General features: G+C 50.1%; 8 protein-coding genes across 8 annotated transcripts; 3 read left to right on the top strand and 5 right to left on the bottom strand.

Moving 5' to 3' along the window:
- Positions 1–72: 72 nt before the first annotated feature.
- On the top strand, positions 73–969 carry PV08_08803 (uncharacterized protein; the record flags this gene model as incomplete). Its single annotated transcript, XM_016383126.1, has 1 exon — positions 73–969. The coding sequence occupies one exon, from the start codon at positions 73–75 to the stop codon at positions 967–969; it is 897 nt and encodes a 298-aa protein (XP_016233829.1).
- Positions 970–2,210: 1,241 nt separating this feature from the next.
- Positions 2,211–3,860, bottom strand: PV08_08802 (uncharacterized protein; the record flags this gene model as incomplete). Its single annotated transcript, XM_016383125.1, has 4 exons — positions 2,211–3,178; positions 3,236–3,478; positions 3,535–3,628; positions 3,693–3,860. 4 exons carry the CDS (start codon positions 3,858–3,860, stop codon positions 2,211–2,213), a joined length of 1,473 nt encoding a protein of 490 aa, XP_016233828.1.
- Positions 3,861–5,126: 1,266 nt separating this feature from the next.
- PV08_08801 (uncharacterized protein) lies at positions 5,127–7,096 on the top strand (the record flags this gene model as incomplete). Its single annotated transcript, XM_016383124.1, has 3 exons — positions 5,127–5,575; positions 5,629–6,060; positions 6,106–7,096. 3 exons carry the CDS (start codon positions 5,127–5,129, stop codon positions 7,094–7,096), a joined length of 1,872 nt encoding a protein of 623 aa, XP_016233827.1.
- Positions 7,097–8,661: 1,565 nt separating this feature from the next.
- Positions 8,662–9,809, bottom strand: PV08_08800 (uncharacterized protein; the record flags this gene model as incomplete). The annotated part of the gene is made up of 3 exons (XM_016383123.1): positions 8,662–9,054; positions 9,130–9,432; positions 9,486–9,809. The coding sequence occupies 3 exons, from the start codon at positions 9,807–9,809 to the stop codon at positions 8,662–8,664; spliced, it is 1,020 nt and encodes a 339-aa protein (XP_016233826.1).
- Positions 9,810–11,075: 1,266 nt separating this feature from the next.
- PV08_08799 (uncharacterized protein) lies at positions 11,076–13,977 on the top strand (the record flags this gene model as incomplete). The annotated part of the gene is made up of 2 exons (XM_016383122.1): positions 11,076–11,669; positions 11,725–13,977. 2 exons carry the CDS (start codon positions 11,076–11,078, stop codon positions 13,975–13,977), a joined length of 2,847 nt encoding a protein of 948 aa, XP_016233825.1.
- A 419-nt stretch (positions 13,978–14,396) lies between these two features.
- On the bottom strand, positions 14,397–17,239 carry PV08_08798 (uncharacterized protein; the record flags this gene model as incomplete). The annotated part of the gene is made up of 4 exons (XM_016383121.1): positions 14,397–15,899; positions 15,959–16,025; positions 16,075–16,564; positions 16,618–17,239. The coding sequence occupies 4 exons, from the start codon at positions 17,237–17,239 to the stop codon at positions 14,397–14,399; spliced, it is 2,682 nt and encodes an 893-aa protein (XP_016233824.1).
- A 3,431-nt stretch (positions 17,240–20,670) lies between these two features.
- PV08_08797 (uncharacterized protein) lies at positions 20,671–22,260 on the bottom strand (the record flags this gene model as incomplete). The annotated part of the gene is made up of 2 exons (XM_016383120.1): positions 20,671–21,516; positions 21,583–22,260. 2 exons carry the CDS (start codon positions 22,258–22,260, stop codon positions 20,671–20,673), a joined length of 1,524 nt encoding a protein of 507 aa, XP_016233823.1.
- Positions 22,261–22,778: 518 nt separating this feature from the next.
- PV08_08796 (uncharacterized protein) lies at positions 22,779–24,680 on the bottom strand (the record flags this gene model as incomplete). Its single annotated transcript, XM_016383119.1, has 6 exons — positions 22,779–22,885; positions 22,944–23,177; positions 23,237–23,845; positions 23,892–24,184; positions 24,261–24,552; positions 24,605–24,680. The coding sequence occupies 6 exons, from the start codon at positions 24,678–24,680 to the stop codon at positions 22,779–22,781; spliced, it is 1,611 nt and encodes a 536-aa protein (XP_016233822.1).
- Between the last annotated feature and the right edge of the window lie 460 nt (positions 24,681–25,140).

Genomic DNA, 25,140 nt, shown 5'->3' with positions numbered 1-25,140 from the left:
TGACTCCAAGAGATAAGACACACAGGAACCTCCCAAATCCCATCACTTCTATCCATTCAAGTCACCAGAATAATGTCAGTCCAAGCATCCACGCGCCTCCGGGCCCTTTTGAATGATCCTTCCCAAATTATTGTTGGTCCTGGCGTCTACGATGGCATCACTGCGCGGCTTGCCCTGAACGCCGGCTTCAAAACTCTCTACATGACTGGTGCAGGGACTAGCATGTCTGCCCTTGGCACTGCTGATCTCGGCCTTGCCACGATGACCGAGATGAGACAGAACGCTGAGATGATCGCAAGCATCGACCGCTCCGTGCCCGTCATAGCGGATGCGGACACCGGGTACGGTAGCGCGCTCAGCGTTGCAAGGACAACCGCCTCATATATATCTGCCGGCATTGCAGCACTCCATCTCGAGGATCAAGTCGTGAACAAGAAATGCGGGCACCTTGCGGGCAAACAGCTGGTGTCAAAGGAGGAGTACCTGACTCGGATACGCGCCGCCGTCGAAACAAGAAAACGACTGGGATCCGACATTGTCATTATCGCCCGCACGGATGCTCTACAGTCGCTGGGCTTGGGGGAATCTCTGAGCAGATTGGATGCGGCGATTGATGCGGGCGCCGATGTCGCCTTTCTCGAAGCAATCACCAAGCGCGAAGAGCTGGTCGCAGTTTGTTCCAGGTTTAAGGGAAGGGCACCAATCATGTACGGCATGGTACAAGGGTCAAGTGCGTACAAGGTGACAATAGAGGAAGCCAAGGCGATAGGGGTCAACATTATTGTGTATGCCGCCGTGTGTCTGATGCCGACCTTTGTAGCCGTATCTCAAGCCTTGAAAACGCTAAAGGAGACAGGCGACTGCGAGGAATACGGCGGGCAGTGGACCCCTCACACGATGTTCGATGCTTGTGGGATGAAGGAGTTGATGGATTTTGATCGCTTAATAGCTGATGACATACCGAAATGAAAATATTGCAATGTATAAATATAGAGGTATAGTTATAGATATTAGGTTTTATTTTTAACGTAATCCACAAGCTAGTGGTACACAGAAGCCGGTGATACACTAATCCACCACCACTCCTCTTCCTACTTGCTCTCTCTCAGCTACAACGACGTTAAATCGCCTCCAATTCGCCATTTAGCTGTTGCATTTAATGCTTGACACGTCCTGGAGTTATGCCCTATCGTACCACACCGCCCGCGACGTCGCTGAGCACCCACAACGCGAATGACAACGGTTTCCTCGTCCTCCTCGCTAGAATCATCCACGTGCTTTTGACGCACGTCACTCGCACCAAGTAGCTTATCATTCTTGATATACTTCTTGCTCGTCATCTTCTTTTTCTTCCTTACTTATATAAGCTTCTCTAGCTCCGTAATTCGCTTCTGCGCTAACTAGAATATTGCCCTCAACAGCGTCAAAGTTTTACCATTGGCTGACGGCGCCTGCTGCCAGGTTCACAACGGAACCACGGGCCTGCGAGAGCGTGCGCAACAGGAGGATTCTGAAGATGAGACCAATTGATACTCACAGCTGCTTTGCAATTTCCCTGCTGAATCGTCGACAGTTTTCGACCCGAAATAGCCATCCGATTCGGTACAGCATCTCTTCGCCAGGAGCTTCGGCACACCAAAGCGCGCCAGTCGACTTTCGAACCCGTGTCCTAGCCCATAACGCGCCTCCTTAGTCAGAAAGCTATTTTGGTGCGAGTAGGACTGGATGCATCGACTCCAGCGACGACCATACATGTTACAGTTGTTGGACCGATCTTGCATCTACTTAATGGGTCAGTGACTGGCTGCGGCAGCCTGGCACAAGTAGCCGACATTATTGATAAAGAAGCCAGGACTTGCAACTGCCGTCCAGTCTTGCAACGAAACTAGCAGAAGGGTCAGAAAATCATTTGTAGAGGTTCTGTGCTTCCATACCATGTTGCAGAATGGTGGCCATGGGGTTGTTTGGGTACGTCGAACGTTATTGCTCAGGACCGAGCAGGTACGAAATAAAGCGTGACTCGTGGCAGAGGATAGCAAGATCACCACGGACAAGGATCAGAGCATGATGGCTCTCGTCGCAAGAACAACCAAGATTTGCGCAGAGTCCACTACTACGATAACTTATCGACCTGGTGGCACGTTTGGCTTTCGCAAAAGAGGCTCCGGCCAATTGTGATTGTGAAAGTGAACTTGTCATTCTCTTCCCACTTAAAGAATGTATCTGAAGCTGATGTGCTTATCGCAAGTTTCCTCGAAATCTTTGTCAAGGTCCGGATGTCGTTCGCCTCTTGTTTGATAGTCCTGAAGGATTTCATCCCTTTTACGATTATCACGAACCATCAGAACCCTGGCCAGGATTGTACAGACCAACCCCATGGCCACATAGCCAATCAACACGCCGTGTCCCATGAAGAAGCGAGGCGGGTCCTTGTATATCTGAGCACCAGACATGCTCAAGCCTTGACCGAAGACCATGGCAACGCCCCAAGACGTAGCGCGCTTGGTGTTGCCGCAGAAGTTAATCTGGATCCAGGCCATCTGCAGCACAGACGCCGGGTACGCACCCCCGACAAGGAGACTAGTCGCAAACATTCCTGCTGCTTTGCTGGTGGTGCTGACGAGAATGATGAGGCCCGTCAAACAGGACGTGAGAGATCCTATGATAAAGTAAGACTTTCTCCTCATGCGGTCAGAGAAGTATCCAATGGTGATCATCGAGATAAAAGACACTGAATATGGGATCACCGTAAAGAGTTGGGCTCGTACTGCGCTGAATCTGAATTCTTTGACGATGGTCGGCAGGAAGGCGCCAGTGGAGGCTAGAATCGCCGAGTTACAGCCTGTAAGAAGAGCGAGGAGCCATGTCTTTGGGTCCTTTAGACTGGCCAAGACTTGGTCGGCGCGAAACTTGGGGTTCTTGACGTTATGCTCGCTGCTTCTTTTGCGTGCAACAAGGAGCTCTGTGGGGGTGAAGATGCGTGAAATCTTGATCTTTTCGGGGAGACTGGGAAGAGCAATGGCATTGAGACAGCCAAATGTAATGGCTATGACCCCCTCGATAAGAAAGAGCCATTGCCACGAGGCTCTTCCCCCGGTGCCTTCCATGGTCGTCTGTATACCGTATGCTATAAGGCCGCTGAAGACGCCCGAGATTGTGGTCGCCGAGTAGAAGAACGCTATGACTTGTCAGCAGCAGGCTCCAATTCCGTTTTACTTTTGCAGCCTGGCCCTACCGATTCTTTTGCCCAGTTCGTGCCGACCGTACCAGATGACCATGTACAAGGGCGCTGACTGCAGCAAGGCTTCTGCACCACCAACAGCAAACCGAAGCCCAATCAGGTCTGCGTAACCGCGAGCCGCACAATAGCAAGTGACAAAGACACCGAAGGTCATCACAGCAAACCCGAGCTGAACCTTCGGGCCCAGCTTTCTCAAGAGAAAGCTCGCGGGGAAGATTAGACCGATGTAGCCGGCATCTGGGTCCAGGTAAGCATCCTGCTGTGATAACATCAAGGGTTCAGCATGCTCTTACAAAAGACCATCACCGCGTTGTAGAACTGAGAACCCGAAAGCTTGAGACCATCCTGCAAGCCCATAAGTCTTGCGTATCCGATGTTGTTTCGATCCTGAAGTCGATTCAGTATTTGTTTCGTTCAACAGCACAACATGCACAACGTAACGTTGACTCACAATGTATGCCATCAAGTAAGAGAGAGACAGGAGTGGCAGAATGATGAAGTCGAGCTTCCTCACTAGGGATTTCTGCGCAGCGACTTCTTCTGGGGTGTCTAGCAAAAAGGCCCCTATGTGTTCGGCTTGTTCGACAACCGTCGGGGAGCTTTTATCCTCTGAAGACATGATGGTGCAGATTTTGAGGATGTCTGTGAAATTTCGAATGAAGCTTGCTGCTCTCGACACCCATAGGAGGAGGAAGAGAGGTTTTATTGTGAGGAGCCATACTCGAGTGACCCAGACACAGACCAAGGAGGAGCGGAGCCCCGTAAACCCCAGCCTGCGGGGGTAATCAAGAACTGGATATTGCGATGGGTCTTCGAGAAGCCGTACGCGGCCCGTCAAGACGGAGCTGACCCCCTTCGATTGACATGCTTCGCTTGCTAACTCCACGGAGGGCTTGGCTCTCACATGGTTTATCCAATGAGCTGCAAGAGCAGCTAGCATTTATTTTGTCAAATACGCGCCGCTCACGGCAGGTATTTCAACGATATCTCTTCTCAGTCGTTGACGGACCGGGAATACTGCAAGGTCGTCACCAAGGTGCCGACCACAGCCTGGAAGGAAACTCGTCCGGAGCTGTAAGAAATACCGAAGACGGACCCCAACAGGGGGCTTAGGCAAAGAGCCTCCGCAGCCCCAGTCCATTCACAGCTCATGTAAGAATCGAGGCGAAAATGCGCACAGCCAGCGGATTGTATGGATGTCATTTAACTTGACTGGGGGAAGTGCTATAGTATACCTATGTTCTCTCGTTCTCGGCCTGCACAGAGTCCAATATCCGGGTTAATCAGCTAGCGGATTTTCTGTGACTAGACATGACAAATACTGCGCTGGCACTCTCTCCTTCGACCCTCGACGTTATCGTTGTGGGCTGTGGTAATGCCGCTCTATGCCCAGCACTCTCAGTGCGCGAGACTGGAGCTCGGGGTGATTCTTCTGGAGGCAGCGAGCAATCGAGTGGAAGATAACAGCGTCCAGATTGCGGGGATAGCTTGGTTAAGGTTCGTGCAAATGTAGGTCAGAGATAGACAGCAGTGTGGAGACCTTTGCGTCCGTGGCGTCGTATCTTGCAAGCATGCTCAAGAGTGTTCAGAAGTGTAAAGTCCGGGATTGAATGTCTGGGGTTCTTGGCGCTAACTCGAGTCACGTGACTGTACTACGCCCATACCGGCCCGGTTTCGGCTTCGGCTATAAGTGCTTATTCCGACCTAGAACCGACCTCTATCAGGCGAAGTAATCATTCAGTCAACTCCAGACCGCGGGCCTCCAGCTCGCACTAATCTTCAGTTGGCATGCTGCTGCTCGCTTGGTATCTGCCGGTCTTTTCCATGCTAGGAACTCTTGAAACCAAGGCTGACCGGTCATTCTCATAATCACCACGTGAGGGTAATGCCGCCTGAAGATCCTTCCCGTGGCAGGAGAACGCGAGTGGCATGTCGGAATTGCCGGCAAGCCAAGATACGATGTGCACTGAACAGGATTCCGTGTGCACGCTGCCAAAGACTGGGCCTTACATGCTCGATTGAGCCGTCTTATAAGCGCACCAATAAGCAGGATCAAGTAGAAGAACTCCAACAGCGACTTTCAAGCTTGCAAGGGGTGATTGACCGACATCTTCCTGCTCGTAGCACGCCTTCACGACCGCATCTAGACACATCTCAGTCCACCCTGGACGGGCTTGGAGAGGAAGGGGGTTCGGGTCACACTCCTCACAATGAGAACCGCTCTGACACGCCCCCCTTTCGACCTTCCTCCCTTCAGTCAGTTGGCCAAGGGGTCGAGTATACTCTCGGAAATGTAACAATCACCTTGGAGAGAGCGCAAACTCTCTTCGCCACGTAAGTGTGCTGTTCTAGAGTGCGTGAGGGGTGCTGACTGACGTGAGCCTCAGCTTCTTCGAGACGTGCCATGCTTTCCTTCCCATATTTGATGCCAGTCGAACCAGCCCCAAATGCCACGACAATTCGCCACTCCTCTTCTGGGCAATAATTGCAGTATCAAGCAGGCGAATTGGCGACGACTTACTGAGTAGTCTGACGCCAGAACTTACCAGACTGCTTTGGACAGTCATTGGGGGAGGCCTCTTCAGCCTACCGAATGTGCAGGCCTTGCTCTTGCTTGCGTCCTGGACGCCGCCAGATATGCACTTGTGGACAGACAAGTCGTTGGTCCTTGCCCGGCTCGCCATGACCTCGGCCGAGATGATGGGTATGAACCGACCTGGATGTGAAGGTGAATACTCGAAGCAGTCGACAAATTTCACAAGCCTAGATATAGCTGAACGAAGTCGTACCTGGCTAGCGTCCGTGGCACTGTGTCAAAGGTGAGTTGCAGACCAATTCTAGTCACCACGTGCTGACCTCCCAAGTCTGTCGACGGACATCGGAACCGGGCCCAACCCATGCTTTAGCGATGTTAGTATCCGGAAAGCTTGTTTAAACGCAGAAGCCATACCACTTGAGCTCCACCACAGTCTCATCATACAGAAGGTCACAAACGAGGCACTGAGATCTTGGCAAGAAGCTGCAGAAGAACCGTACGGCAATCCTGGCGAAGCGGTCGGGTGGGATCTCATACACAAGGCAGAGCAACGCTTTCTTGCCATTTCGCAGCAGTTTTGGAATTACATGTCGTTCGCGAATCGATTGCATCTGCAGGTCTCTCAGCTGAGACTTCAGTGTCTGTTTATGCTGTACAACACCGGAAGTGACGTTCAAAATTCTGGCATTCTCCGTGCGTACAATACTGCTACGGAGCTCATCAACACTGTTTTGTCGGAAGTCGATGGCCCACAACACCTGCAGTACGCACCTTCGATCCTTGCTCGACACATATTCAGCGCCGGCTTGGTAATCATCAGAGTTCTCCATTCAACAGCCAGTATAGGTCTTGATTACGAGAGAGGCCGCATCCTCTCAAACGCAGCGGCGTTCTCTTTGTCTCAGCTGTCGAGCCACCAGAAGCCGAAGGACCAAGCAGCACGCGCCTCGGACTTGCTGCGACGGTTCTGGAGCGCAGCAGAAAGAAGTCCAAATATGCGGCAGCGTGACCTGAGACTTCGCGTGAAGTCGCGAATGGGCGCGAGTTTGTTGTACGACTGCCTGATGAGTATTCGGAATAGCAATCGCCCAGAGAGCACGGAGGCAGCGGCTTTTGAGGGCAACCAGGCTAGGACTGACGCATTAGCGGCCGTCCCGGGCACAACCTTAAATGCTGCTGCAGAGTATAGCAACACAGGAGGAATGGACCCACTCTCAGCCCCGACATGGTATGATTTTGATCTCTTCCAGTTCACTCCCGGAGTCGATTTGAGCGACATGTTTGTATTTGAAGATGCTGGATGCTCTGCAGTCCCTTGAATCTTGCTGTCTGGGCGACTAGCACAAAACAGAAATAGGCTTGTCCGCCGACTTGATCGTCGAGCCCGATTGGGGAAATGTGGTTCTCCGAGACCGTGGACAATGTCGCAAAATGTAGTCATCTGTAGAACGACATAACGAAGATAATTCGATCAAATATTGCTAATCTACTTGCAGCACTATGCATCGCTAAATTTCTACTTTGCCATGGGAGACGGGTCTCTCAGAATGATAACAACATAGGCTAGTCTGAATCTTCCCTCAACGCATCTCAAGCTTTACTTAGCCTGATTTTGCCCTTGAGGTACTACTGGCCTGCGATAATTGGGGATCCATTAAAGCAAAGCGGAGCAACCTAACAACGTAGTACAGAAGACATGATGAGACGTATAAGTCTTCACTAATTAGGATGATTTATTCTCCTCTTCGCTTTGTCTAATACCGAGTTTCAAATCAGATTCTTGTGTCTGAGTGCCTCATACACGGTTATAGACTTGCTGCGAATGGTCTTGATTCGCATTCGAAGAAGCTCGAATATGGCCTCTCTGTCTCTTTCCAGCTTATCTGCGATGATATTGTTTTCGTTTTGCCGAAGGTGTCGAATGTAATTGTCAACTTGTCGCTCTTGCTCGTCGCAGCCCAGATCATTCCAGCTAGAGGCTCACTACCAAGAAAGTTCCCAGCTTCCTTTCTTGCCTTGTGCATTTCTCGCCGATTCAGGTCTAGTTTGCCCATGGTGACATATCGCTATGGATAGACCACAGAAGCAGGGTTTAAAAGATCTGAGTGTAAAGCACTGTATCCGTATGGCCTTTGAGGAATGAAACGACAGTCGGTCACCGGTGGTCGAGTGTGTGACGTGGCGGTCAAAGGTAATGCCACCGACGTAAAAGGTCAGGCGTGACGCAGCCCAGGACCACGGTTATTCACCCAGCGTCGAAACCATCAAGCATATCACACCGGACATGGTGGTGTGCAACCAGTCACGACAGAGAAAACTGGTGACCGTGGTTCTCGACCAGTACCAGCTGAATAAGACCAACACCCTTGCTATCCGACCGCTACAGCATGCCAATCCGGCCTCGCTCTACCGAATCGCGAGGTTGTCCGCCGAGCTCCGCGTGTTAGGACAACCCTCTCCGAGCTTGCTCTCCTGTAGTCTCAATAAGTCGGCTGAAAACGGTAGGTGCTGTGTTGATTCATGGGTGTATTGCTGCAAAACGTTACCTGGGGGACTCCCCTAGCCCTGACACTATTCACCAGGCTCCTAATGGCGCCGCTGGGTTCACTCATCTTCATCATCAATACTTCTTCCAATGCCGACTGCGTACCATTTGTGTCATCGAGATCAGAGTCGTCGACATCGTTGTCGACTGCTTCCTTCAAAATCAACGCGCTCTGGCCGGTTTCCTAATTGCGTTTGGATGCCCTATATGATCGGATGCCAATTACGGCAACATGGGTACTAAAATGGGATTCTCTACGGTCCATCATTATTTATTCATGACAATACAAAATTTCTCCGAGATACCCTACGAAGAGGTTAAAAAGCAAGCAAATTCCTCTCAGTCCACCCTCTCAAGGACTCTTGCTATCACGAGCGTCGTAACCATTAGCACTAGAGTACTCACGACGTATATCCAAAATTCCGAGACGACGGTATAATGCGCTTTAAAATGGCTGCCCGTGGTAGGATCATCGCCCTCGTCCTTCCACTGGATCAAATTCGAACTAAACACTGTTGCAACTAGTGTGGCAGGGAGGTACAAAGTGGCGATGAGTGTGAGTGCATGGATTTTTCGAGAGCCTTTGGTGCCTTGTTTTGCAATAGTTGCTATCGTTAAGTTTTCCTGCAAAGTGTTGGTAGAGGTGTTCCGGATCAGGGAGAGATTGGACTCCATTGTTTGGTTGATGACACGGAGCGATGTCGACATCCGTGCTTCGAGAAGTTTCGAAAGCTGGTATTCAGTCAGACTTGGACGGCAAGAGTTGGAAAATCACAGGCGAAGAATATGACGGAGATATAGACTCACTAATGATGCGGTGTTTGTCGACTCGTCCAAGAGGAAAGCGATGTTGCGCTTGTGGATTGCCATTTCGCTCGTGTAAGCGCGGATGTTGTTGCTGAGTTCTCTCTCCTGTGTGTCGGTCATCCCAGACCCACACTCGCTAGTAAGACTCGCAAAGTTGCTTGCTAATTGCAGGTTGTCATCTATGACCAGTGACGCTCGCAAAAGTTTGGACCGGAAGAGATGAAGCGTCTGACAGTCCGCAAAGCAAACTTCATAGTCGTATCGACGACATTTTGGCTCACTAGAAAAGCTAACTTTCTCGTCCTGTCAGAAGCTAGGTCAATGACATATTTGCTGTTCTCACAAGGTTGACCCACCAGTTCTCTGAGTTGAGTTGAGAGGTGCTGCACATAGCTTGTCCATGTTGCCGCCAGAGCAGCCAACATTAAGACGTGCAGCATCATCGGGTAGTCAGACCGGAATTTCGCACTTCTCAGATACTCCTCTATCCATGGCCGAATCCTTTGAGACGGTTGTAAAATGATCCCTGCCGACTGACCAGGGGAACCGGAGAATCTCTGATAGACTCCTGTTTGTCGTAGGGACCAGGAATCCCCACGGTTGCGATGATTCTCTTCGAAGAAAGAGACCCTGTAACAAAGTTCTATATCGTCATAGTCAGTAAATGTTTCAACAAACATCTTGTCGGAGCTCTCGACCATGAAACCCGCGCGGTGGCATTGCACCTGAATCTGCGACGTAATTGTGATGGAAAGTCGAACCAATGTGCTCGGGATCACACACTCTAAATCCAAACCCCTCGATGACATTCAAAAAGGGGGTAAACACTTTGTGAGCACACAGAATCCTCTCTGTGTCCTCCTGTGAAATGAAGAAGCGGCCCCAAGAATGTTGTTGAGAGAGCAGACTATGCACGGATTAAATACTAGTCTGCAAGTATGACGCCCGCTTAACATACTAGAATTTATGCGTATCTTGAGACTGTAAGCATGGGGTGGTAAGTCAGCGGTAGTAGACAGGCTGGATTGGTGCAAGGGGGGAGGTGGACTCACAGAAATCCGGTCCAAAAGCTTTTCGACTGTGTCAACCGTATCGAGACGAAAGTCTACCCAGCATAGGTTAGGATTGCCAAGGTATGTACCGGTTACTCACTCTTGTCGTTTGGGAGAGAGAGAATTTCTAGTACAGGTGGCCCTGTGAGAAATAGTCGACTTGACATGCGTGTGAGTTGTATCCTGCAGCTCGCACGGGTTTGGTAGGATGGCATGAAGCAGTCCGTATCCAACGGATATTGTATCAGGGTGGAAGCCATTGCTGGCTAAATCAAATTGCTTAGTAGTCTTGTGTAAACTTGGATTTATTCTAAAAGTGCCTCATTGCAATGAGAGAGCCTCGAAGTGAGTGATCAGGCTGAGGCGTGCCAGATCTTGTGCGCCACAGGACCGCAGTGGGATCAGTCAGGCTGACTCACCGGAGGGGTAGCCCCGCAGCTACTGTATGTCGAGGATGAGAGACCTCACCATGAATGCAGATAATTGATTCGGAAGCAGCTGATGATCGAAGTCAATAACTGCCAGCTTGAATAAAATCCGCCTTGCTGCGGACACCTTGATCCAAGATTGATCTGAATCCGCCGAGGGACCTTTCGGCCGTGACTCCAATGATCACTCAGCGACTACGCAACCGCTACATTGAGAAACGCGATCTCGTGCAATTGCTCAGAACGCTCTTTGGTAGGGGGAATTACGAGATACAGGTATGAAGCCGTCCCGGTCTTTCAGCGCTATTCGTTCTTCTTGGTTCTCTCTGATCCGAAGGCCAGGATAACGCTGACGATTATGTGATTTCGGTGCCGCGGAAGTTGACAGAGGTAGTCATTTCCCTCGTTCTCCATGATCTCTGGAACTAATATCTCTGTAGCAAGAAATTGAATCCATCATGCAAACATGACCTCCAGCGGAGACATACTCCACACCGACCCACCTTCCTCGGGAGAAAGACCCTCATACTCGGAGAGATTCAAAGAGACCTTCAAAGAGCATATACGAAAGAACTTGATTGGGGAGACTTACTTACCTGCGGGTATGCTCTCAGGTGTGCTGAGCCAGGAAACCATCAAAAATATTCTGCTAGAGACAGAGCTTGAAAGGAGCCAGGTCAATGAATTGAGTCAATCGATTCTTCCCGGCGCAGTCAAGGTGTTTACAATACTCTTGCTGATTGGAAGGCTGGAGCGGATCCTATACTTCATTGAGGATGATCAATTGCAGCCCAGTACGCTTGATCAGAAATTACCTCTTCCCTTGGAAAAAGTGCTCTCACATCTGGACGATGAAGTTGCAGCCGCTCAATTCTACAAACAGCAGTGGGCATTTACGGCCCCAGTATTCAGTCGAAGCTCGCTTCCTAGGGTGCTCGAGAAGAAGACAGTAATGCCCTTCATAGATTCAAAGTCGGAAGGAGAAGGCGGATTTGGAGAAGTACATCGGATCTTGATTGATCCAAGTCACCATACGTTTGCTCACTCTAGCCGTCATTGGGTGGGTTTCTTACATGGATCTGTGAGACTCTGATGTTTCTAATATCGTCTGACAGTTCATCCGCAAAGAGTTAAAGGCGGACGTAGCCACTCAGCATGACTACGAGCTAGAGCTTCGCAACCTATCGACACTGAGGCTCATGAAGCACCCGTACCTGGTTGACCTCCTGGCCTGCTTCACCTATCGCGATAGATACAATTTTATCTTCCCTTTAGCAATAGGAGGGTCCCTCGCTGACATGTTTTTGGGGCGGCGGCCCTCGCCCTTTGAAGCTTTTGAGGAAACCTTCCTTGCATTTAGCGGTATCGTTTCGGCTGTTCGTGCTGTCCATGATGGCTTTGCAGACGGCGTTGAGGTGATCGGTTGCCATCGGGATCTCAAACCATCAAATATCCTGTTGAATGGGAAGACCATGCTTTTAGCAGACTTCGGCCTTTCCAGGTTCAAGCAGCCCGAGGAAGGGTCTGCGTCATACTTCAGAGCTGGCCGTGGAGACTACCTGGCCCCAGAGTGCGAGGACTTGGACGGACTTTTCAAAAAACACGTCATCCATCGGTCGAGTGATATATGGTCTTTAGGATGCATCCTATCCGAACTGTTAGTCTTCATGTTGGCCGGGACATCGGGAATAGAGATGTTCAGATCGTCGCGGGAATTCAAAAGGGATGGTTGCGTATATTATCGCTTCCATCAAGGCCGCGATACCTTGAATCCAGGAGTATGGGATCACCTAAAAGCCTTCCAAAGCAGTGGGACTGAACATGCTCGTTCCGTCTTGTCAGTTGTTGAGAAGTTACTAGTGTTGAACCCGGAGGAGCGACCGAGAATCAGTGTAGTCGACGCATACTTACGGCGATTTTGCATTGAAACCTTGTCAGAGCAGATTACAGATATGTATGGTCAACTTTGCGAAGAGAAGAGCTTGATACCAGCACTCGTTGAAATGCAAAGATTTCGAAGCTGGCATATGGAGGTTCGAGATACCAACCATGCGAGTGCATCTTCGTTCTTGTCTGCCAAAACCCACGAGGCCTTCGCGAATGTTATGGAGTCATTAAAGGAATTGAGGCAGACTCTGAATGTCATAATCATCGAACCAAAGCCGCGACAAAGCCAAACATACTTGCTTCTGCGCAAGATCAACGACGTCCTTTACGACGCACTACCAGAGGAGTGGGTTGAATCTGGCAAAACCCGCTTTGAATGTCTGATGCTTCAGTCGGAAGATACTGCCCACCTTTTTGAGCTTTCTGAAGCTCTGGCTCGGAATTCAATCCAAGCTGTTGGTCGCATCTCACAACTCGCAGCTGTGAAACGTCTTAATCTGTTGGTCGATATGCACAAGCAAAACTCTAATTCCTGTATTAACCGACTGGATTTTGATGACATCGAAAAGAAGGGGTGGCTGGAGCAAAATTACCTGGGCTGGGTGAAACAGGCCAAAGGCAATCCAATAAAGCAGAGCGTCATCATTGAGCTGAAGAACTATGATGATCACTACTCGATCGCAGAAATCGCGTCGCAGCTATTCGCAAGACTTGAAGCGGTAGTCAGTTTGCTCAATGCTGCCCAGTATCTCCGCGTTCTTCCTTGCTTGGGCTACTACCACGATCCATCGAGCTATTCTCTGGGCCTAGTTTACAAATGTCCTATCGCTCATGAGACGGGAAAGTCGACTGTGAATACCCTTCACGCCATTCTTGAGAAGGCAGTTGAGAAGAGGGGTTCAAAGCGTCCATCCCTTGGACATCGCTTCCAGCTGGCATGTAGCTTGGCCTCATCAGTCCTGGAATTTCACAAAGTTGGCTGGGTACAAAAAGCAGTTTCTGCCCTCAATATCATATTCTTCAAACCATCAGACGCATCATGGAAACGGCACATGACCGAGCCTTACTTCCTCGGGTACCTGAACAGCCGCGAAGACGGCAAGGGCGTGTTTACTGAAGGACCGACCGATGATGAGCGTCTCAGACGCTATCTCTCTCCCGAATACCTTCACAACCAACGCTATAAACACCACTTCGATTATTATAGCCTTGGCTTAGTGCTCTTGGAGGTGGGCCACTGGAGAACTTTGGACAACATCGTTGGGGACTTGGGAAAATCGCCAGAGGAGCTCCGGGCGTGGCTATTGAATGTGGCTGTACCCAAACTTGACCAGATGATGGGCTCCATCTATGAGAGAGTGGTTGGGAACTGTCTGCGGTGGCAGCCAGAGTTTGAAGGGCAAGAGAAAGGAATACCATCTGCAGAATGTCTTCGATTTAGCGAGCTTGTTGTCGGAGAACTCGCTCTGTGTAGAGCGTGATACATTTCATATGTGACGACGCAAATACCTGAGATAAAATTATGCTGTATGAGAGCAGGACATCAGTAGGAGGTTAGTCAGGTTTCAATCTCGACATCAAGATTGAGTTCTCCAGAGGCCACACGTAACATCTCGTTTCACTATCACTCGGGATAATGAGTTCAGTCGGTGAAAGGTATAGGTGATCTAAATGAAGACACGACGACGATAAGCGTGTGACGCATGATAAAATCTGTGGTGTGGACAAGCATGTAACAGCAATCAACCTGGTTGGACATGATAACGTAGTGAAATCTAAATATTTAGGATCAAGTCATATCTCCGCAGACTTTGATGCTCTCGACTGGTGCAGCTCGGGTGCTGTCCTTATTATATTCAGTCGAAGGCAAGGTATAATCCTCACAGAAGATCCCCAAGCTCTATTGCGCAACCGCTGGAGCAAGGTCCGCCAGAGCTGCCTCTAGCAGCTCCATCTCGAATTCTCCAGCCCTGCCAGCATCAAGAGCATCTTGAAGTCCTTGTAGCAAAAGTGCTCTTGCTTCTCCTGTCTCTTTCAATTCCACGTGAGCTTCTGCCAAGTTACATATACTCCGCAGGGTACTTGGATGGTCTGGACCAAGTACCCGGCGCTTCGCCTCAACCACCTCAGACCCCAGTGAACGAGCCTCCTCCCACCTTTTTTGAAAGGCGTATGTGAGAGCCAGGTTGCCTCTTGTGGTTAGAGTCGACGCATTGTCCTTACCAAACTTTCTGACCTTGGTCTTTAAAATGTGCTCTTCGAGTTGCTCTGCCTCGTCATACTTGTTGAGCTTTTTATACAAGCTGGCCAGATTCGAACGGACAATGAGAGTTTCTTTGTGCTCTTCACCACGGAGCTCGGTCCTCTTGATTTCCACATGCTTGTACAGCTTCTCCGCTTCTTCTAGCTTCTCCTGGTGATAATACACTGTGGCCAGCTGGGACATGCTTGTAAGCGTTCTACTGTGACTGCTTCCCAGACGCCATTTCTCATGTTCAACAAGTCTTTCCAACAATTTTTGGGCCGAGTCGAATTCATTCTGCGACAGGTATAAGGCCGCGAGCTTAGAGACTAGTCTCAATGTATCTGGGTGATTTAGTCCCAGTGACCGCTCTCTCTCTTCCAGTGCAGGGAGAAGAAGGTCTTGAGCGTCTTGCCATTTACCTTTTCGGCGAAATACCTCTGCCAATGCTTGTGAATTTTCTTGTACCTCATTATCTTTGCCTGACGCTAAATCCATCAGACCATCCCTCACCTGCAGGAGAAGATTCTCGGCCTGGTCCAGTTCGTCAAGGTCGAGGTATATGGCGGCGAGTTGCGACTTGCTGGCCAAGGTGTCTCGATCACGCTCGCCTTTGATCTTGCCGATGAACGAGGTCAGCTCGATTCGTTGTAAGATGGCTTTTTCCCACTGTCCTGCTGTTCTCAATGCATAGCATAATACGACTGATACAATCAATGTAAGGCGGTGAGTTGGCCCGAACACGGCCGACATATTCGCCACGTCCTTGCAATAACGCTCAATTGCACTGTCCAGAACGCCTTCCGACAGGTAATTCTGATCGTGATCCACGCGAAAATCCAGTCCGTTCTCGATCATGCCTCGATACGCACGATTGTTGAAATGTGGTCCATCCGAAGACGCCTTGATTTCTGCAAGCGCGTCTTCCAGCACTTTATCTCCGACTCGTGCTCGCCTTGCCAGATTTTCTAGCGCTGCCTCGTCTCTGTCTGTGCCAAATCCGATTTTGTAACACAATGCCAGCTCGACGGCGTAAGCAGTAAGAGTGCTGTCTGCATGATGCGTCCAGTCTGCCGAGTCAACGACGTCTTTGAGGCACTTGGTGATATATTGATGGATTCTGTAATCGGCCAGTAGCAATTGTGGCAATGATTTACCAATCTTAGGAATGCTTTCCATCAATTAATCAGCTCATTGCCAAGGGAGAGTCATTAGATTACCTTGAAGGTAGGTTCATTGATTTCCAGGTCGTGAATTTCCGGTGGCGGGATCGGAACATCGTCTGTCCTGCCGGGTTGTCAGTATGCTGTTTCCAAATTCCTTCAAAGGCACGCACCCTTTTCGAGTTATCAATCCATGCAGAGTCCGACAGCCCACAGTCCTTTCGGCAGGATCAAGCTGGAGACTCTGCTCAAAAAAAGAAGCTAGATCCCTTTGCAATTCCTCGTCCATCCCCCGAGACGTTTTGATATGGTCCAGGGCGACACGGACCAAGCTTTTCTTGGTTTGACGATGAGCCAAGAAGTCGGACGTATTTTGTCCTCTCCCTCCTCCAGTCTCTGGTCTGTTATAGAATAGCAGCCACAAACATAACCATCCAAGCGAGAAGATATCCATCCGGCGAGCCGTTTCAAAATCAACAGTCATGGCTTGCGCATACTCTGGTGCTGCCCATAGCTCCGTTCCGCGTATGACAATCTTCGCCGTCGGGTTCCGCAAAACGCCTGAATAACCAAAATCCGCGACTTTAGCGAGGTATTTGCCGCTCTCTCCATCTCCATCAAAGACAAGAACGTTCTGGGGTTTGATATCCCCATGTATAATATCTGCTTCAAATCAGCACCACGGTTACTTTGGTACCAGAATGCTATTAACTTACGTGTTTCGTGCAACACCGTAACGGCAGCCAACACATGCGCACACAGATCCAATCTGGCACTTAGGTCCATCTCGCCACCAGGACCTCTTTCCACAAATGACATTAGGTCTCCCCACCCTGCTTTCTCAAATACCAACACAGGCCACGGTTGTGTTGTCTCCCTGGAGATATGCCACGTGAGTCCTTCTATGGCGACGATGTTCTTGCACCCTAGAACAGCGGGCTGTCCAAGCACGGAAACCTCCGTTTGAAGCATCAGCCAGTCCTTTTCGCCTTGCTCGCCGCGCAGCGGCAGGAGCCTCTTGAACGCGAATGCACTCTGGCAATCGATAGCCATCTGGTGTAGCTGTGCAGTGCCTCCCCGCCGGGCGCCTGCCAGGGCCGAGTGCCAGGCTATGGGGAGGAAGTCAACATCGAGGTGCTGGATCAATGCGAGAAATGAGAGGCATAGATGTGATAGTGTCTGGGAAGGAGCATTGATGCAGAGAGGCTGGCCTGAGTCTGCTGGTCGTTCCAGCAACGGAAGGGCAAAGGCGCCGGAGATCTCGGACGGGGAGGCTGATAGAGCATCATATGAGAGCAGTGCAGGCTCGAAGTCTGCTGAAACAGAGCTTTCGGTCATGATACTGTGAAGTCCTGGGTCGACCTAGCCGGGAAAGGAGTTTGGCGACGATACTCAGCGTTCAAACGCAACAGGAGTGGTGCCTGATGGAATAATAAGACAAGATTCTCTCAGCCTGATGTTGTCATACAAGCTGAAACTCTCTTTGACCAATGATGCCCCTAGGATCAAATATCAGCCTTGGAGATAGAGTCTATGCCACCACTGCTGAGAGTCCTTGTCGCTCTCTGCGAGCAGCCTGAGCAGCTGCTACAAGGTGAGTAGCTGGGACGACTGATTCACACCGAAACCAGTTTTCTGCTCTCTATTTATGTCACGAACACGAGTACGAAAAGAACCCCGCACACTCGTGACATTAGGTAGGGAGCCTATAAGAGTCAGCTCCCAGTTTCGCTTCTTCTCCTGCAAGTTTCAGAGTTCCCTATTGTGCGACGAAATAAGCAAGTTCACGTTAAGACTCATGATTATATTGAAAAGGGCCATGTCAATCCTGTCCCCACCCGAAGCTTTTGGTGACCTGACGAGCCAGCTTATAAACATCTTCGTCGCCCCAGGATTGATATATTCGAATTTCTGTGGGTGAATGCTAAAAGTAAGAAATTATCCTTCTGGGTTACTTGAGCTGACGAGGCTGGATGACCTCTTCTGGAGTTAAAGTAGCATCACATCCATTCTTCTCCATAGGCTTTAATGATGATGAGATGAAATCGTCTTCCTAGGTGCTTGTAATGGTTTGTTGTCCAGTCTTAATCCCTCCGGCACTGGAGTAACGAGTGAAATGGCTGATCTTATGGGATGTTTTGGGGTTCATCGTGCCAGTGCCCATGCGTACGGGTTATAAAGCGTTTTGGGTTTCCTATGTGAACCAGAGTTCGAAGCCCTGAAAGAAGAATCGCAGAAGAGCGGCCCCGCTGCGTGGCTTTTAGAGCGAAAGGTCTCGAGTCAGGACCTTCACCTATAATGAGATAGTTGATGCAATGTAGTCTATTGAATAGTTCTCCATAAAAACGACTTATTGCTTGAAAAGTGAAGAAGTCGACTCGATAAAAATCGAGAGGAGAGAGCCTCTTGTACTCTCTCACTATCTCGGAAGTGTACTTCTAGCTATGCTAGGTGGTACGCTTCCTTATCTCGTCGTTTGCTAATTGAAGCGCTAGAGATAACGCGTATCTTGGCGAGGCCTAGCCTCTCGTAATATCTCGATAGTCTTGACTGTCTCCTGAAGTCTTGAACCTCAGCCCAACGAACGCCAGGTTGAATTGATCAACGACTGGCTAACCCTGCAAATTTCCAGCTTACGAATATGCCAAATATGCCAAATCCGCCCAAACGGCGCGGCATTGTCGCATGCCGTTACTGCCACCGCCAGAAGGTGAAATGCAGCGGAGGTAAGGACGCAGGACTACCCTTCCACCAGCGGTAGTTCTAAGGCCGGTTCTGCAGGGCAGCCTTGTGAAAGATGTCGGGCAAGGCAACAAGACTGTCTGTATTCCGCCCAAGGTCCCGTTGTCACGGTCCCAGGGAGTTATCTGAGGCATCTGAACCGCACCTTGAACGACTTGGGCGCGATAGTCCGTCAGCAAGGATATGGGCCTGCACATACTCATCTCAGGCCCAGAAGTCAGAGATTGATAGCGGCCCTTCCCAGTTCCTCGGCGGACGTGGGCGCCACCGACCCCCTGGTCGAGGCTTCGACAGCAGAGTCGTTCATTCGCAAACTGAAGGCCCTGCCATGTAAAGATGGCGACCCGAACAAGATTAGTAGCACCCTTTCCGCTTCGTCCGGCGCAGAGTCAATTCATTGGGCAAGCCCCCCCCCCCCCCCCCCCCCCCCCCCCCCCCCCCCCCCCCCCCCCCCCCCCCCCCCCCCCCCACCAAGGGCACATTCCCGAGTCCTCGCCTCGAGGCCTCGTCCAAGAGGTTCTAAGAACTACCTGTACGTTATTACAAATCTCGTGATCTCCCTCGATCCAACGTAACTAATCGCAGAGTCGTAAGCTACACATCGTGTGGTCAAATTTCCGCCCTACGAAACTGCTATTCGGTTGATCGAGACTGCTGATCGGGAGTTTGGCGATTAACATACATTCCTACGTATCGAGGCACTCGCGCGGCCCCTCGATACGGCTGGGTGCCACCATACCAACAGCTGCCGAGCCTTTGCCTTGATCAATTTCATTGATGGTATTGGTGTGGTATATGCGGGTTACCGGCGTTCGGAAAAGGACAGACTTCTGCGAAGCTCCATTGTCGATGTGGCAAGCCCTTATCCGTCCTAGTTGGTCAGCTATCACTGAGAAATCGCCCGTCGGACGCAGTGCTGCTCAACGCCTTGGCGACTCATCTCGACGACTTCGACGAGGACGAGTGCCTGATTTATATGACACATATGACTGTGCCGACAATAGCGGCCAGGCTCCCGGCGGCCTGGATGGTCAGTATCAGTGGCCTGGTCGTTCTCGATAGTTACCTGTCAGGCGTCGAGACCCCGTTAGCCTTAGTGTTACAGCGCCGCCTGACTCTAAATCCAACCAGCGTTGTCGATTGAGCTCGGCAGGGAGGGGTTACACTTTACTTTATCTGTTTCCGTGATCCAGCATCAGCCAGACGGTCAGGTCGCTAATAAACCGCCAAAGGCTCCTCTTCTGAAAACGTTGGTTCAACAGCGGGTATCGAGCCGAATTCTTTTAAAACAAATAAGGTTAATGCCCACTAGGGTCGAAATAACACCCTCCGCCATCGATATCAATATCAACCTCCCGGAATGAAGCGGGATCTCCCTCCGAGGAACGTGCAAATGCCACAATCGCAGGTCCACCTGCCTTTCACTTATGCCGTCGAGGTTGTGCTGCCACGAAGTATCCGAAATTAGCGGCATTCCTGGTACGCTTCCACTGGAGACAAAGTTACACTTGAGTTTCATTGTGCCGACCAATATAAAATTTGACATCCATACTGTGCAAACCCTATCCCTCAGCTAGGCTTCGACTCCAACAACATGGATTTGCAGTCTCTTAAGGACGCGTCGACAGTTGTGTGTCAAATTGCAAGCGCAGTACCTCGAGCGCTTGTCCCCCCTTCTGAATGGGTGGGGTCTGACCTTTTTGCCGTTTGCGAATGGGGTTGTGGAACGGGTGGACAAGGCCATCGTCATGCCGCAAGTAAAGGAGGGTCCATTCTACCTTAAAGCCACGTCTATTGGCTTTCCTGGTGTAAATAATGCCTTGGAATGAATCTTTCGGCAATCGCATGAGATATTGGTTTGAGATATGGGTGATAAGCAGTCACTTCTTCGTGGTTGGATGGGTATGCTCATAACCAGCATGGTGGTATATCGGCGTCGTGGTACATGAAATCGAAGCTTTCCAAGCGTTGCCAACTTCAGGCTTCCATACACGGTTTATCCTGTGCTATTGAAATAGACAAGACTCTCAAAATAAGCAACAGTTCATGTTATACTTTTTCATCACGACTGACAGCCCATATGGCCCATAGACATGTTGGCTATCTTCTTTCCATAACAAGCACAACAGCTCGGCCGCAGAGACGGTGTGACGCATTTGATAGCGTGAATTGCGTAGCATTTCTTCAAGCTTGTTCTGATGCCGATAGTTAATCATACACGAGCCAGCAATCATCAGTGGCCAGAGCATGCTCGCACAATAGCTTGAGCCGGACAGCTGTTCCACTGTAACCATTATAGCCCTGGTCAGTGTCTCGATGCGGTAAATGGTGGTAATGTCTGTCACCTCAGTTCCAGCCATGGCGGTCAGGAGGCATATTTCCAGGGCGTATCTGTAACATTCGGCAGCCAATTGGCGTCTGGATGCCTCATGACCATCACAGTCATCTTCGCACTCTGACAGATCCCAATGCAGTATCAGGTCATATAGTTGATTCGAAATGAGAATAGACGATTCCGACACTTCACCAACTTCCTGCTCGTTGAGCCGATTGCTGTGTAACAACGACAAGAGCGGAATCAGCTGGAACAAGCCATGTGCTCCAGCAAACATTGTTCCAAAGGTTTGATACTGAGTCAGGACATCGAGTGACATGAGGAAGGAGTCGTATGGCAAGGTGCGCTCTTGCAACATACCATATGGTGTAAGTGTGTTTGAAAAGAGCAGATACGCATATATTTCAATAGAAAAGCCAAAGAGGCTCTTACAGTCTCCTGTCAGAGGCGCGATATGTCCATTCAAGAAACCATGTATCAGCACTCTACATGCACGGAGGTGCATGAAAATGGTTCCATTGCAATTGCCAGAAAGAGCCTGATACCAGATATGTTGTTAACAATGACTGCATAGCAGACTGGGAGAACAGGTTTGAGAACGTACCTCGAAATGTGAGATCACAATTAGTACCACTAATAGTCTCAATGTCTTTTCAGGATCCATCGCGCATAGATTCGCGCATTGTCTTTGCAAGGACTGTATGGCGCTTGAATAATGCTTCCATGCTGCCATGTCGATTTCAACTTCGCCATTGTTCTTAAAACTGAGGTGAGCTGCGCTCGTTGCCAGGATAGCGTGCATAAGGGTGTCGTCTAGACACGCAAGTGGTAGCAGTTGAGTGATGAAGGGACTATGTTCCAATGGGGCTGCGGCAAGAAGCGCTCCGGTGTGAATGATGTAGTGGCTTAGGAGACCGAGTGATACACTGGTCAAGGCACAGGCTCGGTCAGAAGCGTAGTGAAGTTGGTTAGGAGGCAATCGCAGCACCAAGTCTGGGGGTTGCAACGCTGGTGCCGATGAGATGGCTTGATTGGGGTCATCTGCAACCACGAGGACGCATTGTTTCCGCCCATGTGCCTGATCTATGTAGGGACCGGGAGGACGGGAATGGGATGGATCTTTCCACAGGCACCTGAGCTCATTCCGAGTGCAACCTCTACATATCGGTCTTCTTTCGTCGCATTTCTTGCGGCGGTGCCGACAAGTCAGGCAACCTGTCTTTGTCCTGGGGTAATTCGGCCGAAGCTTGTAGGTGCCTCGAAATGGTGCTGCGATTGTCATGGAGACTGATCTAGATTCAGGCACCATCCTGAAGGAGTAGCGGGCATGATAAAGAAGTATAGAGTACGATTACTGCCGAAAAGTTGGGGTGAAGGAGTAGAAAGATAAAGAACACTGTTAAGGCTTATCGGAAGGGGCGCTACAGTGTGGGTCGAGGCACTTCCAGGAGGGGAAAATCGAGCGCACTGGGGCCCGGGGAAGTGGGTGGGAGGAATCTTTGCTGCCGAGGCCTTGGGGCGCAGCTTCGTTCAAACTCAAACAAAGAGAGACGAAAGCAAGGAAAGATATAGAGTCTCCAGCGAGCGATACTCGCAGCTTCACAGAGAAGCTTGAGCCCAAAAATTGCTGAACACAGAACGACGGTCGTCGTCATTGGTAATGATAGTCTTTTTGACTCTGATAGAGGTGTTATGAGTATCACTTGCATCCTACCGAAGTTGTGCTCGATCCCTAAGTCACCAAGCTGGGTGCACTGCTCAAACGTATAATTTATCCTCTTGCTATGCCAGTACAGGTCATCAATTTTCCAGCACAATTCGTGGTCCTTGATACTGTTTCCGCGCATGCAAGAACCAGTTCGCAACTCCTAAGACTGCCGCAATACCCAGGATCACTACAGTATAGTCTACACCAATAATTAGCCACAATCAGAGAGACAGGGTGTCTCACAGGGCAAATCTTACTCATATTCGTGGTGGTCACTGGCCTAAAAGGTGGCAGCATGAAGACAACAGCTAACAGTATACTCATTCCTACGAGCCAAATATTGGCACACCAGCCTAGCCGGTCAGGTAGAGCATACTTGCGATCCGCTGGTAGAAATTTTGATGAGCGTCGGCGGAAGAGTAAGAGTGCTGTCGGGATCATGAAGGAGAACTGCTGGAGAACCACAAGAGAGCCGAGGAAAGCGTTGAAAGCTAATTAAACGCATTTTAGTCAAGGGAGCACTACGAGAAAGTCATGCCCGGTAGCTTACCTGTAGACGATGCCAGAAATATACACCCACAGACTGCAACCAGTGCAGTGTTAAGCAGGAGGCTGTTCAGAGGGATATCGAGGCCAGGGTGAATCTTGCCAAGGGCTCCTGAGAAGACAAGTGCGTTATCTTTCGCAAATGCCCACGTCAGACGCGATGATGTCTGCATGACAGCGTTCAGGACGAAGAAGACAAGGCCCATGGAGAATACCATGGTGGCCACGGCCCCACTGTCAGACCTCATTCCTTGACGGTAGAGCTCGAATGGTAAATAGCCTTGGATACTGATCACGGCATCAAAATCTGATATGCTGTAAAGGAGCGTAATGGTGAAGATGAACGCCGTGGCGAAGCCGATTAGAACGGCGTTAACTGCAGCTTTAGGTACAGCCGTTCTAGGATTGGGTGTTTCTTCGGCGAGATGCAAGGCGGCATCTAGACCCCCATAGATGAAGCAGGTAGTCAACAAACTTCCAAGAAAGCAGAGACCATCAGGCCATCCACTTGCATTGATAAATGAAGCCCATACGAACGAGCTATCGGCCTTTGGTGATGATCTTGCAAAAATCACTATTGTGAGAGCGATGAACATGGAGATTGACCAGGCAACTATGGTAACGTCAGCACCCACCACTCACAGACTAGACAGACTTACATCCGACATCGTGTGTTCGGGGAAGATTCTTCAGAAGGAAAGTGTTATAGGCTAGAATGATAATTACGATGGCCTCAAAGAGGACAAAGTAATGCCATGGCTTTGGGAGGAAGTGTGGGTGATAGAACGACGCGAGGGCGAGGATCTGCGTGGCGGGAATCATGGTAACTGCCGCAGCGATCGCGATCCAGGAGAAAACAGTCAGTAGGCCACACGTGTACGATATAACTGCATTTAGCCTCCGTGGTGCGAGGATCGATGCAAAGTGATATTGTCCGCCAGCAGTGGGATAGCTGTTCTGCATCAGTGCCCACGAACTGAAGCCAAAAAGACCTGAAATCAACAAGTCAAGTTTCAGGAGCTACTCACACGCTTGCCAGCTCCGCCATACTCCAAGCAACAGCAAGATAGACTGTAGAGCTGACTATCATGCCGTAAAGTAGAGAGGCAGGGCCACCCTGCAGAAGAGCAATTTGTAAACTTGAAGCTGTACCGGCCCAACAATTGCAAACATTGAAGCACACGGCAAACATTGTGAGGCTTCCCATGTTTTTTTTCATGGTGTTACCAGTGGCAGTAACAACAAACTTTCCCTCACCCATACTCAGGACTGGCACAATGCCGTCGATATCACGGCCGTCAGATTGTTCCGCAGCCGGGCCTATAGATTGCTGAGCATACGATCCCCTCGTTGTTCCGGCGGGAAGACTGACCGTGCTGGTAATTGACACCGGACTTGTGTGGCTGAATTCCTGCAGCAGAAACAGGGGACTTCGTAGGGATTTCCATGCCGGGCAGTGATAACCTCTGAATCTGGAACTGGCACTGCAGCTGTGTGTACGTGTTGAGACTGAGGAACAGTCTTGTTCCCAGGCAAGGGGATTATCTTATAAATAGCTGTACCATGGCAGAAGTGCAGATCTGGGACGTGCCTTTCCCGCATTTTGCCATACGACTGGCGATTAGCAAGTGGCCTTATCTGCTCCATCTTGTCTCTTATACTAGTCCAGTCTTGCTTGTCTTCCAGCCACGGGTATTGGTTGTTTTAACGTCTGGACCTCAGGACAATAGCCGCGTTATCGCGCGTAGATAGTGCTGGGATGACAAAGGTAGGGAGAGCCCTTCGTGTGGGTATGAGTTGGCAATATTCCGACAAAAACTCGGCTATCAAGAGAAGATTGTCGGGGTATCGGCTGAAAGAGGGGATTTCTGATCAGAGATAAACACCCTAATTCAATCATACCAATCA

Source organism: Exophiala spinifera (assembly GCF_000836115.1).
Source record: "Exophiala spinifera strain CBS 89968 unplaced genomic scaffold supercont1.6, whole genome shotgun sequence".
Lineage (NCBI taxonomy): Eukaryota > Fungi > Ascomycota > Eurotiomycetes > Chaetothyriales > Herpotrichiellaceae > Exophiala > Exophiala spinifera.
The sequence above is the reverse complement of the archived record's forward strand: the minus strand, read 5'-3'. Positions and strand labels throughout refer to the sequence as shown.